Source organism: Propithecus coquereli, unplaced genomic scaffold, assembly GCF_000956105.1.
Source record: "Propithecus coquereli isolate 6110/MARCELLA unplaced genomic scaffold, Pcoq_1.0 Scaffold422, whole genome shotgun sequence".
In the NCBI taxonomy this organism is placed as follows: Eukaryota; Metazoa; Chordata; class Mammalia; order Primates; family Indriidae; genus Propithecus; species Propithecus coquereli.
Genome location: NW_012149975.1, coordinates 1,128,430 through 1,147,617, shown reverse-complemented (window position 1 = coordinate 1,147,617; position 19,188 = coordinate 1,128,430). Strand labels below are relative to the sequence as shown.

At 36.2% G+C, this 19,188-nt stretch overlaps 1 protein-coding gene across 3 annotated transcripts in view; it reads left to right on the top strand.

The window, feature by feature from the left end:
- WDR44 (WD repeat domain 44) overlaps positions 1 to 19,188 on the top strand; it is an 87,286-nt gene that overhangs the window by 31,847 nt on the left and 36,251 nt on the right. For 2 of the 3 annotated variants that reach the window (XM_012653547.1, XM_012653546.1), the window contains exons 2-7: positions 1,880 to 1,913; positions 9,711 to 9,785; positions 14,652 to 15,279; positions 15,793 to 15,923; positions 16,960 to 17,055; positions 18,700 to 18,836. In XM_012653547.1, the coding sequence (XP_012509001.1) occupies positions 1,880 to 1,913; positions 9,711 to 9,785; positions 14,652 to 15,279; positions 15,793 to 15,923; positions 16,960 to 17,055; positions 18,700 to 18,836 (1,101 nt within the window). The remainder of the gene's footprint in view (positions 1 to 1,879; positions 1,914 to 9,710; positions 9,786 to 14,651; positions 15,280 to 15,792; positions 15,924 to 16,959; positions 17,056 to 18,699; positions 18,837 to 19,188) is intronic. The other variant, XM_012653548.1, reaches the window with a different exon arrangement.

The following is a 19,188-nucleotide window of genomic DNA, read 5'->3' as shown; positions in this document are numbered from 1 at the left end:
GCTCAGGCTGGTCTCGAACTCCTGAGCTCAAATGATCCACCCGCCTCGGCCTCCCAGAGTGCTAGGATTACAGGCGTGAGCCACCGCGCCCGGCCGCAAAAGTAACTTTTTATCAAACTAAGTTTTGATTAGACATCAAGTATTCCTATATACCAAATGTCACTACCCAATTTGGCATATAAAAACACGGTAATGAGACTCCATGCTTCTTGGTTCCACCTCTAAATATGACTGAGGAAAAGTCACAATCTCTCAGGACCTCAGTTTCTGTATCTGTAAAAAGAGGCTGTATGATTAGATGGTCTTGAAAGTGCTTTTCAACCCAAACTTGTACCATCTGTGATCATTTTATTTTTTTATTTTTTTAAATTTCAGAATATTATGGGGGTACAAACATTTTGGTTACATATATTGCCTTTGCACCACCCAAGCCAGAGCTACAAGAGTGCCCATCCCCTAGACAGTGTGCTCCGCACCCTTTAGTTGTGAATTTACCCATGACCTCTACCGCTCTCCCACCTGCCCGGCACCTGATGAATATTACTTTCATGTGTGCACCTAAGTGTTGCTCAGTTAGTACCAATTTGATGGTGAGTACATGTGTTGCTTGTTTTTCCATTCTTGTGATAGTTCACTTCGAAGAATGGGCTCTAGCTTCATCCAGGATAATACAAGAGGTGCTAGTTCACCATTGTTTTTTATGGTTGAGTAGTACTCCTTGGTATACATATACCACATTTTATTAATCCACTCATGTATTGATGGACACTTGGGATGTTTCCACATCTTTGCAATTGTGAATTGTGCTGCTTATAAACATTCTAGTGCAAATGTCTTTTTTATAGAATGTCTTTTGTTCTTTTGGGTAGATGGCCAGTAATGGGATTGCTGGATCAAATGGTAGTTCTACTTGTAGCCCTTTAAGGTATCTCCATATTACTTTCCATAGAGGTTGTACAAATTTGCAGTCCCACCAGCAATGTAAGAGTGTTCCTATCTCTCCGCATCCATGTTATTGTATTTTATAAAAAAAGATTTAGGAATGGTATATTATTTGAAATTGTTTCTTACTGCATAAACCTGAAGTATAATAAGTGGCCATAAGGGTATCTCTCCTTTATGCTTTGAAGCAGATATCAGATTATTCCTATTTGGAAAAAAAGTGGGGGAAGGGGCAAAAATAATTGGTGAAAAGTTACTTTTTAAAATTATTATATCTAGAGTGGTTTATGTTTAAGAATAGAGTTTTGCTCCAGTAGAAAAATAAGCTGAGAACAAAAATGGGTATCTGTCTACAGAAGCAATGTAAATGTCTAATGCATATGAAAATTTTCATCCATACAAGAAATCAAAGAAGGCAAATTAAAATAACACTGAGAGATATACTTTTGCCAGTCAAATGGTAAAAATTTTAAAATAATACTCATTTTTGGCCAGGGCATTAAGAAATAGGCATTCATAAAGCAGTGGGAGTATAAATTTGGTACAGTTCTGGTTGGCAGTTTGAAAGTTTCTCAAAATTCTAGAAAGTTCATATACTTTTGACCTGCAATTCTACTTCTAGAGGAATTTAAGGAAATTTATTGCGGAGGTATACAAATTTTTATTCACAAGGATGGTTTTTTGCAGTAGTATATGTTACGTATCTAGGAAGACTGATACTCAGATCTCTGGGTAGTGAGATTATGTATGAATCACTTTAATTTTCTTCTCTACTTTTTTATGTTTTCCACATTTTCTATATGTACACAAGACTTTTCAATCACAAAATATATACATGTTTTTTTAAAATATGGGCTTGTCTATAATAAGTGTGTATAGAAGTATTTCCCTTCTCACCTCCTCTATTCAATACCTCCTTCCTTTTATTTCTCAACAGGTCTCCAGGAGAAGTTGGGCTTTCAACATGCACGGTAAGTTGTGCTTTCTGAAAGTTATATTTTCAGAAATCATGTATACTTTTTAATTCATGCTTTCTCTTTTATGTAATTCTTCATTATCTTGCTTTTGCTTTCTTTTATTTAATTTTTGCTCAATAATATTGTCACTATATCCTACTGGGTATAATTAGGTACTCTAGAAATACCTAACTAAATATTATGCTGTAAGGAAGGGGCTGTAAGTATTTTTTAGATTTCCACTAATTTTTATTTGCTTTATAATTTTTAGGATAAAAGAACACTATACAATACTTGTGTATGTGAATTGAAAAAGTAATTTCAGTTGCTTGCATGGTGAAAATGTAGGGTAACCAAAGCACATGTATAGTTCTTATGGACATGTATGTTGGTACTGTCACCATATAGGCATTCCCCAGGTAACAGACAACACAACTAAATGGCATTGCATACTTAAGAACAGGCTCCCAAGGCTCCCCATAAGGGTAATTTATAATTAAATTACTAATTCGGGAACTAATTTCTTCCGTAAACAAACCCACCATGGTGCTAAGCAGTTCTTTGGCACAGCATCTTTACACTAGTGGCTAGTCTCATTGTTTATATGGTCACATACACACAGCATCACTTTTGTCTTAACTTTTTTATTTGATTTTGTGAGTCTGTGTTTACTCTTGTGAATGTGCCTCCAAAGTGAAGGTCCACTGCAAGTCCAGGTGAGCCTGCAACAAAGAGAGAGGTGATTACAGTGGAAACAAAAGTATTAATAGAAATGAGCATTCGGAGAAAGGCCAGATGCCATCATTCACTGGGAAAGCATTAGGCTTCAATTGCTCGACTATCTGAACAATTACAAAGGATAAAGTGAGAATAATGGAACATGTGAAAGGCAGTGCTCCAATGAAAGCATCAATTATTACTAAGCAGCATAATGGATTAATTAATGAAATGGAAAGGTTATTACTGATTTGGTTAGACAATCAAAATAAGCATAACATTCCTATTAGCCTTGCATCGATGCAACATTAGATGAATGTTAACCTTTACATTTTTTTTTGAAATTTCTCCTATCTCCTATTTAAACTTTTTGTATGAGTTTGTTTTTATGACATGGATGAATTTCAGCACCGGAGTATTGAGTAGGGGGAAAAAGTCATAGAAAACCTATATATAGTAAGGTTCCATTTATATTAAGTTCAGAAGCATGCTAAATTAAAGAATATATGAGCTAGAGATACAAGAATGGTAAAACTATAAAGAATTACAAGGGAATGCTAAACACAAAATTCAGAATATCAGTCATCTCTGTGGGAGAGAGAATGTAATGGAAATGGAGAAGGATACACAAGAGACTTGAAAGCTAATGGTAATAATGTTCTTTTTCTCAATTTGAGTGCTTAAGAAAGGTTATAATTCTTTATTCCTTATATTTTATAAAAATTATTTTGTGTTTACTCATTATTTAATAAAAATGTTTGAAAGTAATACATGTACATGGTTGACATTCACTGAGAGCAAAAGATACATGGTTGAAAATGTAGCTTTCCCCCATTCTTCATTCCCCTTCTCCCAGTCTTTAAATCCAGAGGCAGTTGCTGTATATGCTTATAGCTTTTAAAAGCCACTTAGCTCTAAGGTATTTTTAGGTTATAAAAAATAGGTTTTTGGAATTTATTTTAATCCCAGTAATTATAGATTGTCTTTAACTTGAATAAAATTAGATAGCAAATGTACATATTTAGTAAATAAATATGAGGTTGAATATTTGTTCCTTCTTTACTTTTTATTTTGAAATAATTATAGATTCACAAGAAGCATTAAAGATATTAGGTTCTGTATATCCTTATTCATTTTCCCTAGTGGTTATATCCTAATTATAGTACAATATCCAAACCAGGAATTTGACATTGGTACGATGCAAGTGTATAGTTCTATGTCAGTTTATCAGATGTGTATGTTCGTGTAACCACCACCACAGTCAAGATGCAGAACTATGTCATCATTACAAAGATCTCCCTTGTGCTATACCGCTTTATGGTTATACCTACCACCTCCCCCACATCATCCATAAATCTGTTTTTTATCTATAATTTTGTCATTTGGGGAATGTTCGATAAATGAAATCATATAGTATGTGTGACCTTTTGGGATTGGCCAAAATGATTGAGATCCATCCAAGTTGTTGCATGTATTAATGGTTTGTTTCTTTTTATTGCTGAGTAGTATTTTATGATATGGATGTACTGAGGCTATTGAGTGTATATTATGAATAACAATGTATTGCTATCTTAAGCAACACAAAGAAAGGTTTCCTGATTTTTGGTGGTGTTACAGTCTGACAGAAGAGACATGTACACAAAGGGGTGATATGTGAGGGCTTGATGTTTGGAAAATAGAATAGACGTACTAAAGTGCCACAAGGGGTTTGGAGGAGCAAGAGGAAGATAGAGTAGATATGAGAGCACTGTTACCTGAAATAGCAAAGAAAAATTTCAAGGGGAAGTAGAACTTGTGTCGGGCTTTGAAAACGGGAGAGGTTTTCGTAGGTAGATAGAAGAAAAATTGGGAAATCATTGTATGTTAGGAAATAGTATGAACTAATTAACGTACAAATGCATGGGATTTGCTGGGAACCTTGAAAGACTAGTGTGACCAGTATAAAAGTTTCAGTGGTAGAATGTTGGAAAAGTAAATTGAGGCCAGATTGTGATGAGCCCTTGAATGAGTCAGGTTACCTGATTTGGTCATTATACTATGTATACATGCATTGAAACATCACATTGTACCCAATAAATATGTATAATTATTATGTATCAATTATAAATTTAAAAATTAAATTTTAAATTTTTTTTTATTTCACCATATTATGGGGGTACAGATGTTTAGGTTACGTGTGTTGCCCTTGGTTCCCCCCCCAAGTCCGTGTTTCAAATATGTCCATCCTTCGGGTGGTGCACATGGCACTCCTTGTGTATACAAATACCCGTCCCCTCCTCCCTCCTTCCCCCTCCTCCCGCCGCCCTCCCCCTTCCCCTTCCCCAGCATCCAATAGATGTTGTTCTGATATGTGCATTTATGTGTTGATTAGTTAATACCAATTTGATGGTGAGTACAAATGGATCCCGTTCTTCTGCTCTTGTGGTGCCCCACTTTGGATAATGGGCTCACGTTTAATCCAGGAAAGTGTAAGTGGTGCTAGATCACTGCCATTTCTTATGATTGAGTAATATTCCATTGTGAACATATACCAAATTTTGATATCCACTCATGGATTGACGGGCACTTGGGTTGTTTCCACATTCTTGCAATAGTGAATTGTGCTCAACATCTCTAATCATTAGAGAAATGCAAATCAAAACCACAATGAGGTATCACCTAACCCCGGTGAGATTGGCCTCTATCAAAAAAACACAAAACAACAAATGTTGGCGAGGATGTGGAGAGACAGGAACACTTCTACACTGCTGGTGGGACTGCAAATTAGTGCAACCTCTGTGGAAAAGAATTTGGAGATACCTCAGAGAGCTAAAAATAGAAATACCATTTGATCCAGCAATAGCACTATTAGGCATCTACCCAAAAGAGCACAAAACATTCTACGATAAGGACATCTGCACCCGAATGTTTATGGCAGCATAAATTTTAAATTTTTTAAAAGAGAGCTTTGGCCTTTAAAATTTTGAAACAGGACATTTAAAAAGTGAGTTTTTAGGCCGGGCGCGGTGGCTCACGCCTGTAATCCTAGTTCTCTGGGAGGCCGAGGCGGGTGGATCATTTGAGCTCAGGAGTTCAAGACCAGCCTGAGCAAGAGTGAGACCCCCGGCTCTACCAAAAATAAAAAGAAATTAATTGGACAACTAAAAATATATAGAAAAAATTAGCCGGGCATGGTGGCGCATGCCTGTAGTCCGAGCTACTCGGGAGGCTGAGGCAGGAGGATCGCTTGAGCCCAGGAGTTTGAGGTTGCTGTGAGCTAGGATGATGCCACGGCACTCTAGCCGGGGCAACACAGTGAGACTCTGTCTCAAAAAAAAAAAAAAATGAGTTTTTATATGTCCTGTAGCTGTGCTACCCAAGGGGTTTTTTTGCTTTGTGTTTTTTTTTTTTTTTTTTTTGCTGGGAATTAAGAAATCTGGTAGCAGAAAGTTTGGAGAAAAGAAACTTAAGTGCAAAGAAAGCTGTTAAGAGGCAATTAGGATATCAAGACATGAGACTCCAACAAAGGAAATAGCATTGAAAGGAATGGATGAATGGATATGACAGCCATTTAAGAGTTGGTTTTTTTTTTAATTTTCTCAGCAAGAAAGAGTAGAAGTCACATTTCTAAAATTTTTTAAAATTTTATTTCAGTCACTTTTTTTTTTTTTGTAGAGACAGGATCTCCCTCTTGCTCAGGCTGGTCTTCAATTCCTGAGCTCAAGCAATCCTCCTGCCTCAGCCTCACAGAGTGCTAGGATTACACGTGTGAGCCACTGCAACCAGCCACAAGTCACTGTTAATAGCTTCTCCCCACTACTAAAAGCTAGAAGTGACCTAAATTTTTCTATAATTAATGTTTTTAGCTTAACGTTATTTAATAAATAATAATGAAGATTTCTGGCCAGGCATGGTGGCTCACGCCTCTACTCCTGGCACTCTGGGAGGCTGAGGCAGGAGGATTGCTTGAGACCAGGAATTCTAGGCCACCTTGGGCAGTATAGTGAGACCCCGTTTCTACAAAAAAATAGAAAAATTAGCCAGGCATGGTGGTGCATGCCTGTGGTCTCAGCTACTCAGGAGGCTGAGGCAAGAGTACTGCTTAAGCTCAGGAGTTTGAGGTTGCAGTGAGCTACGATGATGCCACTGCACTCTAGTCTGGGCAACAGAGCTAGACCCTGTCTCAAAAACAAAAATAATAATAAAGATTTCTGTGGGTATAGATCACTTTTATACAAACACTTTGTTGGATGTGCTTGTTAAAGTTAAAAAGCTCAAATCTTACAACCAAATACTGTGAGGAGGGTACAAACAACTCTTTAATATCCAGCACAGATGAAGGTAACTGAGGTGTGAATTGCTAGAAGTTGAATAATTTACTATACCTTTTAAGGAATTATATTTTTGATACTGTGATAGGAAGGGGTCAGAGAAATGGCCTGATAGTGGGGAAGCTGGGATTTAGTAAATCCTGTATTTTAGTAATGGGGCAGCCCATTTCCAGAAGTATATAATAAATGAGGACTGTCTTAAGTATGTCCACGCTGGTGTTGGTTGTCTGCAGGCACATGCTTGGCCTCCATTGCTTTGTCCCCAAAGCCATGATCAAGATGTTGGAAGAAAGACCTGGACCTTATACATCACTGGGAGAGAATCATAGTTGACTATATTGACTAAGCAAGGTTTTACTAAGAAATCTTCTGATTAACTTATCTGGAGATCAGGTCCTCTGGTGGGTGCCATATCACTTCTTTAAACTTGTGACTTACAGCAATTTACTTCATAGGAGTTGCCGTCTTTCAAAAGTTCAAAATCCAAGAGAGTTTTGTTAAAGCCAAATAAGGCCGGCACAATGGCTCACACCTGTAATCCTAGCACTCTGGGCGGCTGAGGCGGGAGGATTTTTTGAGGCTGAGAGTTCAAGAATAGCCTGAGCAAGAGCAAGACTCTGTCTCTACAAAAAATAGAAAAATTAGCCGGGCGTGGTGGTATGCACCTGTATTCCCAGCTACTCAGGAGGCCAAGATAGGAGGATCATTTGATCCCAGGACTTTGAGGTTGCAGTGAACTATGATGATGCCACTGCACTCTAGCCAGGTGACAGAGAAAGTTTCTCTCTCTCTCTCTCTCTCAAAAAAAAAAAAGCAGCCAAATAAAATAGAAGTCTAATCACTGCTTGGCAGTTTTGGTCAGTGTAAGGATGTTAATCTGTGAATTTTGTAAGTACTTGATTACAACAAATTAAATTGAGATCCAGAGACTATTAATGTATATTTTTGCTTAGCTTAATTTATGGAAAATATCCACATAATTATGTTGTACAATGCTCCTAATTTTCCTACTAACGAACAGTTGTTGGAGTATGATTTGATAAAAATACCTAAATAGTAGGACAGTTGAAGGTGTGTCTCTAATATGTATGCATCAACTGTTCTTAATGATGATCAGTTTCCAAGCATTCTCTCTCCATCTTGTCAAGGCTATTTTACTTATTGGTTTTGGTTAGATTTTCTTTAGTTTAAAACCAGGATTCAGTTAAACTGGGATATATAAACTTAAGATGTGTGTATTAACTGAAGAAAAACCAGAGCATGCATTATTCTACATTCATTCAGCAAATACTTAGTGCCAGGCACTGTTTTAGGTACTAGGTAAATAATGGTAGACAGAAAAGACAAGGTCCCTGCTCTCATGGAGCTTACATTCTAGTGCGGCAGGGAAGAGACAAAAAAAAAAAAAAACCAAGTAAACAAGGTCATTTCAAATGGTAATAAGTGCAAGAAAGAAAAATAGGCTAATGTGACAGAAAGCTAAGGGGATTAAGACTATTTTAAGATGGTCAGAGAAATATTTTCTGATAAAATAACACTTGAGCTGTGACCCTAATGGCAAGGAACATCCAGTTAGCTAGAGTATAGTTGTGGGGGGTGATGTGAGAAGGACACGAGAAGTGTAGAAGACATCAAAAATGTAGGCAGGGGCCATGTCATGTTAGGCCCTCATTGGCCATGGTAGAGTTTGGATTTTACCTAACACTTAAGATTCCATGAAACAATTTTTCTCTAGAAGAATCTGTATAAGATTGGTAATATTCCCCTAATTCTGGAGAGGGATTCCACGAATCAACTTTTCAGATTGAAGATTTTGCAAGTCCTACAGAAATTTCACTAGTACATTAAATCTTTAACATTATATATATTAATCTCTGGAGTAATTTTATCATGGAGCGCATCACGATTATATCCTGATACTTGTATAATACTTAATGCTTCATGTGCCTTGGGTCCCTTATTTGTCAAAAATGGTTATAGTGACCTTCCTCCTAAAAGCTCTGTGATGGGCACCAAGAATTATTAATTTTTTCCTTTCAGTATCAATAATAGCATTCAAATTGCTATACTTCTATAAATATAAAAACAACTTAAGATTGAACGGGGTATTGTGTTAAGATTTGCAAATGTACAATTGTCTTATTTTACCCTAATTTTTTCCAGCAGAAGTGCAGCATCCATTTCTAACCTCTCTAACCTCCCAAATATATATATATATGTACGTATGTGTATATAAATGTATACGTAGATATATATGTATTTTTGGTGGGTTTAATTTTTTTCATCTCTTGCTATTTTAGGGGCTTCATTTAACTTCTGGTTAAGTCTTGATTTCTTTAAAGCACGTAGACTTTTAAGAAAACTATTCTGTGAATATGGTTTTCTGTGCTATATACTTTTATATGTGTGCATCTTTATGGAGCAATACTTTGGGGAAAATAACAATTCTGATTCAACCCTTTGCTTAAATACTTAATCCTTTTCAGCTACCAAAGTACTTAGAAGTTTTTATCTTCCATTACAGTTTTTTAATGTTAAAAAGTTTCACATTTAAAGGTAAATATCCTATTGTAGAATAATAGAAAATCACTGATTGTTAATTTTCTTATGTAACTCACATTGTCTCATTTGGCATAAAATCTCTGGGCATCTATCAGTATACAGACATCTAAGCCTTTTATGGGCCTTTGATTTATTAATGCTATATTTTCTCATTTGTACCCTTTTAAGTATATTCTTAAAGGATGTCATCATTTGGTCTCTATTTCTTCTCTTTTTTAAACAGGAATCGGAGAACACTGCATACAAAGTTGGAAATGAGTCCACTGTACGAGAATTGAAACAAGATGTGTCTAAAAAGGTTGGAAAGATATAATGCCAATATTAGTTTATAGCAGACATCATAATTATGGTATATTTAAAACAGAAAAATTTTTATATTCCTTTAGTGTTCTCTACATGGTGGATGTTCAGTATATGTTTCTTGAATCTGTCAAATTTGTGATTGAGTACACATCAGTCTTTTTATAAGTCATTTTCATATTCTAACTAATTGAAAATTTATCCATGAGATGATATTTTGTAAAATATTTTTATTTTTTATGCTTGTGTTTTTAATAGAATAAGCCACGGCTACTCTTGAGGTTATTAGCAGCAGTTATATGTATTGAAAAGCTCAGTGCAACAAATTCTGATGTCTTTAGGAATCAGAGGTTACAAGAAGTCCTTACTCTGATAGTGCCTTTGATACCTTTTAAAGAATTGGTGCTATGTATATGGCCAATGTCTAGGCTAGATAGATAGGTGCTATGCAGCTTCAGAGGTTGGTTTACTAGAAGAGACTGAGCACAAGAGAAAAATTTAAAAACAGTCATTTCACAGGATAAAACTCAGGGAGAAAGATAGGATGGTGTGTATTCATTCATTTATACAAGTTTTCTGGTTGGTTTTTTTTTTTTTTTTTTTTTTTTTTTTGAGACCAAGTCTCATTCTGCTGCCCAGGCTAGAGTGCAGTGGCATCATCATAGCTCACTGCAACCTCAAACTCCTGGGCTCAAGCAATCCTCCTGCCTCACCTTAGTCTTTCAGGTGACTGACACTACAGGGATGTGCCACCATGCCTGGCTAACTTTTTTTTTTTTTTTTAATAGAGATGGGAGTCTCAGGGGTCTTGCTTTTGCTCTGGCTGGTCTCTGATTCCTGGCCTCAAGTGATCCTCCCACTTCAGCCTCCCAAAGTGCTAGGATTATAAGCATGAGCCACCACCTTACCCAGAGGAGGCCAACAAAATGAAACATTCTCTACCCCAGAGTTTCTCCAATAGTGGCACTCTTAACATTTTGGGAAGGATAATTCTTTGTTGTGGAGGGAAGGGGGGACTGTCGTGTACACTGTAGGATGTTTAGCAGCATCCCAGGCTTCTATTTACTAAATGCCAATAGCATCCCCCACCCACCCGCCTGACCCCACTTGTAATAGCCAAATGTGTCTCCAGATATCACCAAATGTCTAGGGAGAGTTGTGGCGCAAAATTTCCCCTAGTGGAAAACCATTGTTCTACTCTTAAGGAATTTAGAAATTTAATGTACTATATATATGTTAATATTGATCATACTTTTTCCTTTAAAAGGAAAAATTTCCCTTTTTGGAGAAGTAGTGGTATTGCGTATGTATCAGTGTACATAATAGGATGGAACCATTTTTTAAAAGAATAAGAAATTGCCCACAATTTTATACTATAACAAACAGCTGTCTTGATTTTTATCATTCCTTTCTGGTTCTCACCCCTTTGCATACATTTTTTTGCCTAATTGTAGTATAGGTAGAATTTTATATTCTACCTTTTACCATTTTTAGGTCTTCCTCATATTTCTACACAATTTCAGTATTTAGTTGTCATTTGATGCATCACTTTACATCAAGCAAATGTATTACAATGTATCTAGCCATTTTTATTGTTGAAGACTTTCAGTGTTTCTAATTTTTTCCATTATAGATTTTCTTTCCCTTTTTAAGAATTTTTTCCTAGGATAAATTACAAGTGAGTAACTATCTATAGTTAATGGCAGAAAAGGTGATTTTTAAGGTGAGTTTAGAAGCTGAAAAAGTAGGGAGAAAACACTGTGTGGCAGTAGAGTGAGGCTTAAGACTCTAGGTATCACTTTTTAAGTTCTAGCCTTTTCAGTTGAATTAAGTATCAAGCATTTAAATAATAAAGACTGTGGGGATATACCCTGGACCAGGACATAGTCCTTGCTTTCAAGTAGGTTACATTTTAATAGAGGAAATTGGATAAACACAAAACTAAATGTAGTAAGTGTTCAAATAAACTTACAAACTACTATCAGAACAAAAGGGAGACTTTACTTCTTGCTTAGGGGTAGGAATGAGGATGACTTCATGGAGGAAGTAGCATCTGAGCTGGTTCTTGATGAATGGATAAGACCTGAGCAGGCAGAAATAGAGGAAAGGCATTACCAAAGGCATGGAGGTGTGGAATATGCAGAATGTTTTGAGGATGGGTCTAGGGACCAAAGTTAGGGCCAGACATAGGAATGCCTTATGCCATACTAAAGTGTTCACTTTTTGTTTTATAATCCCTAGGAAAACAGTGAGCTTTCTGAAGCAAACAGAGCTTTTAGCATGATCATCTCTATGTTGGCTTTGGTCCTCACTTTTCTCTCCCTTTTCGCTACCTCCTAAAACCTAGAAAAAAAATGACAGAGCTAGGCACCATAAATAGGTATCATGGTGGCATGTCTCCCATCCAAGTACTAACCAGGCCCAACCCTGCTTAGCTTCAAATATCGGGCACATTCAGGGTGGTATGGCCATAGACAATGGTGGCGTGTCAAGAGGCAGAAAACATGGGCCTTGCTCTCCAGAAACTAATTCTCTGGTGTGGAAAAAATAAATATGCAGAGCTAGCCCATATTACTGCCTTGTATTTATATTATAGTTCATAATATAATGAACAATACGAATGATAGAATTTCAGAGGAGGGAGAGATTGTTCTCAGGTAGGGGATTAGGGAAGACGTGATTTTCAACCTCATTTTGACCCCTTTTATGGCATATATCTTTCCATTATACCTAGTGATTATTTCAAACCTTTATGTTCACCTCATGCTCACTATACCTACTTGTGTCCCCCTGACTTTCAGCAGATAACCTTGTTTCCATCTGCATATAGACATTAGAGGCTAAGAAGCCTGAATCCATTCCTTTCCATCATCTCTCACTTCCTTACCAATACACTTGTTTTCATCTCTTACCTCTTTTTCATGCCATCCAACACTGAAGATTTAGTATATATTTTTTTCCTTTCCAAAGTAGCATGGTATAATACAAAGATCTCTAAATTTTTAAGAAAGACCTGGATTTCAATTTGGACTCTGTAGCTTACTAGCTGTGGGACATTTGGCAATATTCTTAATGCCTTTACCTCAGATTCCTGCTTTTGTAGAAGGGAGATAATACAGCTTCCTCACAGGCCTCTGTGACACTTAAATGGCCTATGTGACACTAGATATCACTTTTTAAGTTTTTCAGTTGAATTAAGTATTAAGCATTAATAATAAAGACTGTGGGGATATACCCTGAATTTAAATGAGAATGTATATACTGGGTCTAATACACAGTAGGCCTTCTTTTCTTTCTTCTCCAGAACATTGCTTTGTTCCTTTCCAGTGGCTCCTTTTCTTCAGCTTATAAAAATGCTGGCTCACTTTCTTATAGCCTCGTCCATTTATAGCCAAGTTTTTGGAAAACATAGACTATACTCACTGTCTCTATGTCTTTACTTCTTACTCATTCTTAAACCTATTGTAATCTGACTTTTGTTGTCACTGAGGTCCTCTGTGGTCAATAACTACCTAATTGACAAATTATTAATAGATGGACTCTGGTTAATATTCCTCTGGTAAAGGTGAGGTAATTTCTAAGATTAACAATTTGAAGATTGAGATAAACTAATATATAGAATACGCTAGGAAATCAGGGATGAATATTATTGAACAGCAATAATATCCAGTTCAAGTTAGCACAGAATTGTGGTAAACCAGATCAGAATGGTTCTGCAACACATTCCATTAACTTTCTAGAGCCAAGAAATTGAAAAAGCAGAAGTTATCCATGGTGGCAGGATAAGCGGGCTGGGAAATTTAATGTGTTAGTAACGACAAGACTGAGTGGGTAGAGAATATATTTTCTTCTAAATGTTGATAGAAGACATAGGAAGCCTCTCTATATTTTTTTCAGCTACAGATAAGAAATAAAGGGGGGGGGAAGGCAAGATAGGCTGAGTGTTTGAACTCTTTTCATAGTCTTGCCATCAGTATAAATAGTAGAGTATTAGGTATAGTCTGTTTAAAAATGTTAATCTTCTGGGTGCAGTGGCTCACGCATGTAGTCCCAATGACTTGAGAGGTTGAGGCAGGAGTATAGCTTGAAGAGTTCAGGACCAGCCTGAGCGACATAGCGAGACCCATCTCTGAAAAAATTTTCAAATTTAAGTGTGGTGGCAAGCACCTCTAGTCCCAGCTACTTAGGAAGCCGAGGTGGTAGGATCACTTGAGCCCAGGAGTTTGAGGCTGCATGAGCTATGACTGTGCCACTGCACTCCAGCTAGGTGACAGAGCAAGACCCCATCTCTAAAAAATAAAAATGTTAATCTCCCTCCTTCTACTGGCTTTTTGCCATAGGCTTGAGTTCAGAGCTAAACAACTTGAATTCTTGTCCTGGGTAGATTTGGATTCTTACGATTTTGTTAAGTAGGCTCAAACCAGCAGGCTGTTATTGTAAATAATTCAGCATAAATATGTAAATGAACCAAGATATTAAGAGTCTTAATGAAGATTTAAGTTTGAACTTTATTTTACAGGGTGGATCAAACTTTTGTAACTGTATGTACTAATACAAATTCCCTATTATGATGGTTAAGAGTATAGATTCTGGAACCAAACTCCCTGGGTTTATACCAGCTTCATCACTTACTAGCTTTGTGACCTTAGGCAAATCACTTGATCCCTCTCTGCCTTATTTTCCTCATTTGTAAAATGACGACAGTAGGAATGGGATCTTACAAAGTTGTTGTAAATATTAAAACATGTAAAGCTTTATTAAGAATATTGCCTGGCTCATACTAAGTACTATATAAATGATTAGCTATTATTATGTTCTTATAAATAGCTTCATTTTTAAAAACTGCTTTTTAACCTTTCATCAGATTATTGAAAGTATTATTGAAGAGAGTCAGAAAGTATCACAGCTTGAAGATGACTCTTTGGATTCCAAAGAAAAAGATCTCTCTGATCAGGCTACTGCCAGTCCTATTGTGGCTAGAACAGATCTTAGTAATATACCTGGACTGTTAGCCATAGATGAAGTACTGCAGGAAGAATCCAAAAAGGCAGAGAGTCAGAGTACATTTGAAGAAACTGAATCAAAAAAATATTTTCCTTCTGATGACACCTGTGAGAAGCCAGTAGATGAAACCACTAAGTTAACCAAAAGTTCGACTGAGCAGCTTGATGTGCCTGAACCTGAAACAGAAGTGTTGAACAGGGAAGCAATGGAAGTCAAACAAAGTGATGTTCTAGAACCTGTATCCTCAAACTCCTTATCCACTAAAGATTTTGGTGCTGTGGAAGAAGTGGCTCCTGCCAAACCCCCAAGACACCTTACTCCAGAACCTGATATAGTGGCTAGTACAAAGAAGCCTGTTCCGGCGCGCCCACCCCCTCCAACTAATTTCCCACCTCCTAGACCCCCACCTCCATCTCGGCCTGCTCCACCACCAAGAAAAAAGAAAAGCGAGTTGGAGTTTGAGGCTCTTAAAACACCTGACCTAGACGGCAAGTATTGAGAAATAACTTTTTTTGTGGGGAGATGTTGGAGTTGAAACTGTTTAACTTTCTGCTTTTGTTTCAGTTTATCCTATGTAAAACCATGCTGATGACCAAGTTATAAAAATTATTTCTTTAGTAATAGACAAAAGTGAAAATGTTTACAATGGTGACAAGTTACAGTACTAGAATTAAATGTTTCAGCAGACTTGAAACTTTCAAATCTTTTGCCATCTGTGATGCAGTGTGGCATGGTGAAAAAGAATATGGGATTCGGAGACTTAATGTCTGAATTCAAGTCCTGCATCTTTTTATGTATGAGCTGTATAGTCTTGAGAAAGTTAAATAACTTGTTTGAAACATGATTTCCCCATATAGAAAACAAGAGCAAGAGTAATCAGGCCACTTTCCTCACAGTATTGTTATAAGAATCAAACAAATAAAGGTTAAAGTACTTTTTAAACTATATATAAGGTTCTGTATAAATACTTGTTGTTATTATTGTTGTTATTATCGTTGCAGTTCCCAAAGAAAATATTACGTCCGATTCTCTCCTAACTACAAACATGGCTTCAGAGAGTACAGTTAAGGATTCTCAGCCTTCTCTCGATTTGGCAAGTGCTACCAGTGGAGATAAAATAGTTACTGCCCAGGTTGGTGAATTAGTGTTATCTTTGATATAGGCTTTGTCAACTTTCTGCAACTAGCTGATTTGTTGATTGTTGAACCTTCTTTCTTCTTCAGGCTAAATATTTTCTTGTCCCCCAAACCTGGCCTCCTTTACCTCCCTTGTCCAGCTCTGCTACTAACTAACTGGGTCAGCCTAGCAAGCTGTTTAGCATCTGAGTCTTAGATGTCCCATTGATAAACTGGGGAGGAAAAAAACCTTCCTTGAAGGATGAAATGAGCTGGCAGGCATTCGAAAAATGAAAGGTGCTGCTATTTGTAATATTGTTGATATTAACAAACACCAACTGCAGTCTTCATTTACCTGACCTTTATTAGTCAAAATTGAGGACTTTTTAAAATAATTTCCTGTTTCTAATCATAAACTTTACATGTTAGGCCCTGGGCTATACAAAAGACTTTATAACCTGAATTTTACCACAGCCAAATTCTGAGACTCAGTGTTTCTTATATGATAGTTGTGGTAGGACAGGCTCTCTGACTGGGACATATGACACTATAGTCTTAGAGCAAGGATCAGCAGCCGCCTGTTTTTGTAAGGTCCCCAAGCTAAGAATGGTCTTTACATTTTTAAAGTGTTGTTTAAAAAAAAGAAAGAATATGCGACAGAGACTGTATGTGAACCAAAAAGCCTAAAATATTTACTATCTGGCTCTTTACAAAAAAAAGTTTTCTGACCCCTGCCTTCAAGGGATATCAATGTACAGCCTAGGTTAATAGCAGTCTTAGTAGAGAACTGCTTTTAAGCCAAGTTCAAATAGAACATTTATTTGTTTTCAAGACTACTAAGACATTATTTCATGGGCAGTAATAATTTTGGCACCTAATGTTTTTCAGCATGCTGGGAATAATAAAGGACTGAAATGGAGGGTTCCTTTTAAATTTTCAGTAGGCTCCATTATCTGAATTATGGATTCTTTAGAACTGTGTGTGGTAATGAATAATTGAAAATTTATAGACATTGACTCAGTCTAATTTCTGTTTATAAAATTATAATTTCAGGAAAATGGAAAAGCACCTGACGGGCAGACTATTGCAGGTGAAGTGATGGGCCCTCAGAGACCTAGATCCAACTCTGGGAGAGAGCTTACTGATGAGGTAGATTTAGATTTTTTGTTGTTATTCTTGAAAACATAAAGTATAAAACAAAATGGGGGGCCAGGCGTGGTGGCTCATTCCTATAATCCTAGCACTCTGGGAGGCCGAGGAAAGAGGATCACTTGAGCTCAGGAGTTTGAGACCAGCCTTAGCAAGAGTGAGACCACATCTCTATTAAAAATAGAAAAAATTATCCAGATGATTAAAAATAGAAAAAAATAACTGGGCATGGTGGTGCATGCTTGTAGTCCCAGCTACTCAGGAGGCTGAGGCAGGAGGATCGCTTGAGCCCAGGAGTTTGAGGTTGCTGTGAACTAGGCTGACCCCATGGCACTCTAGGCCGGGGAACAGAGGGAGACTCTGTCTCAAAAAAAAAAAACATAATGGGAAGATGAAAAAGTTCTGGAGATGGAAGATGGTGATGATTGTACAGTGATGCGAATGTACTTAATGACCCCAAAAATATACCTAAAAATAATTAAAATGGTAGATTTTATGTCATGTATACTTTACCACAATTTTGAAAAATTTTTTTAAATTATAAGTTTATTGCTGTTAGGCAAGAAAGAAGATCATGTAGAAGAAAAAATGAAAATTGAAGATTATCTTAGTTTTTGTTTTTTCGATATGCTGGACCTTGCGTCTCTGATTTAAAACTTGTCTGTTTGCACCGTTACATAGTAGAACAAATACATTCAAAGGAAGGTCCATATTTTGTAGAAAATGGCTTTAAAAGAACTTGATACTATAGATGTATGTTATTATACAAACAGGAAATAGTTTTTATTATTTTAATGGTTTCTTATCATTAAAATTTAGTATGCATCTATTGGCCAATTTATTCAGAATTAAGTTTTGCAGCAAAATCCTAGTTTTTGTTTCTTTAAAATAACACATTTTTTTCAAATATTGTACTTTGAAATACAGTTTAGAAGTTCCTCAAAATGTTATTAATAAATATGGTGTTACCATGACCTAGCAACTCCCATCCTGTGTATATACCAAAGAGAAATGAAAACATATGTCCACACAAAAAATGTACACAAATATTCATAGCAGCATTATTCATAACAGCCCAAACTAGAAACAACCCAAATGTTCATCACTGATGAATGGATAAAGTATGGTATGTCAATACAATAGTATATTTTTCAGCAATTAAAAGGAATGAAGTCTTGATACCTGCTATTAATATGACATGGATGAAATTTGAAAACATCATGCTAAGTGAGAGAAGCCAGACACAAAAGGCCATATATATGATTTAATTTATATGAAATAATCTGAAATAGACAAATCCATAAAGATAGAAAGTAGATTAGTAATTGCCAGGGTCTGGGAGAAAGGGAAATAAGGTGTGACTGCTTATAGGTAGGGGTTTTCTTTTTGGGGTGGTCAAAATGTTCTAATTTAGCAGTAATGGTTGCACAATTCTGTGGATATACTAAAAAACATTGAATTATATGCCTTAATGAGTGCATTTTGTGGTATGTGATTTACATCTCAATAAAATATTAAAAATTGTGCACAGTATTGAATGTATCTAAAAAGCTCTTAGCTTAAATTTTTGATGATTTTTGTAGACTCAAAAGGATAATTCAATTATAGATCATCTTGGTGTGATTTTTTTTTTTTTAACCTCAGGAAATTTTAGCTAGTGTAATGATTAAGAACCTAGATACTGGAGAAGAAATACCTTTGAGTCTTGCGGAAGAGAAACTACCAACAGGTATTAATCCTCTCACTCTACATATCATGAGAAGGACGAAGGAATATGTAAGGTATGGCCTAATGCTATTATTTATTATTTGTAATATTTCAGAGTGGTGAAAATTCCTTTTTATGAACTATGGTAGTCCCTAATTTGGTTTCATTTAGTCTTTTTTTAATCTGGAATTAAAATAGAGGTAATTCTTTAACTTTATTTTCTCTTGTGACCATATAGTTACTTGGGGAAAATGGTATAAATCTTAAATCCCGTAATATTTACTCTTTTTTAAAATTATATTATACTTGAGACAGTATAAAAACATAATGAGGCTAAAAAGCCATATGGAATGAACACCTAGTCTTCTGAAACCTTGCTTTAAGGATCATGAATTTTATAAATATTTGTACTGTTTCGTGAAGTCA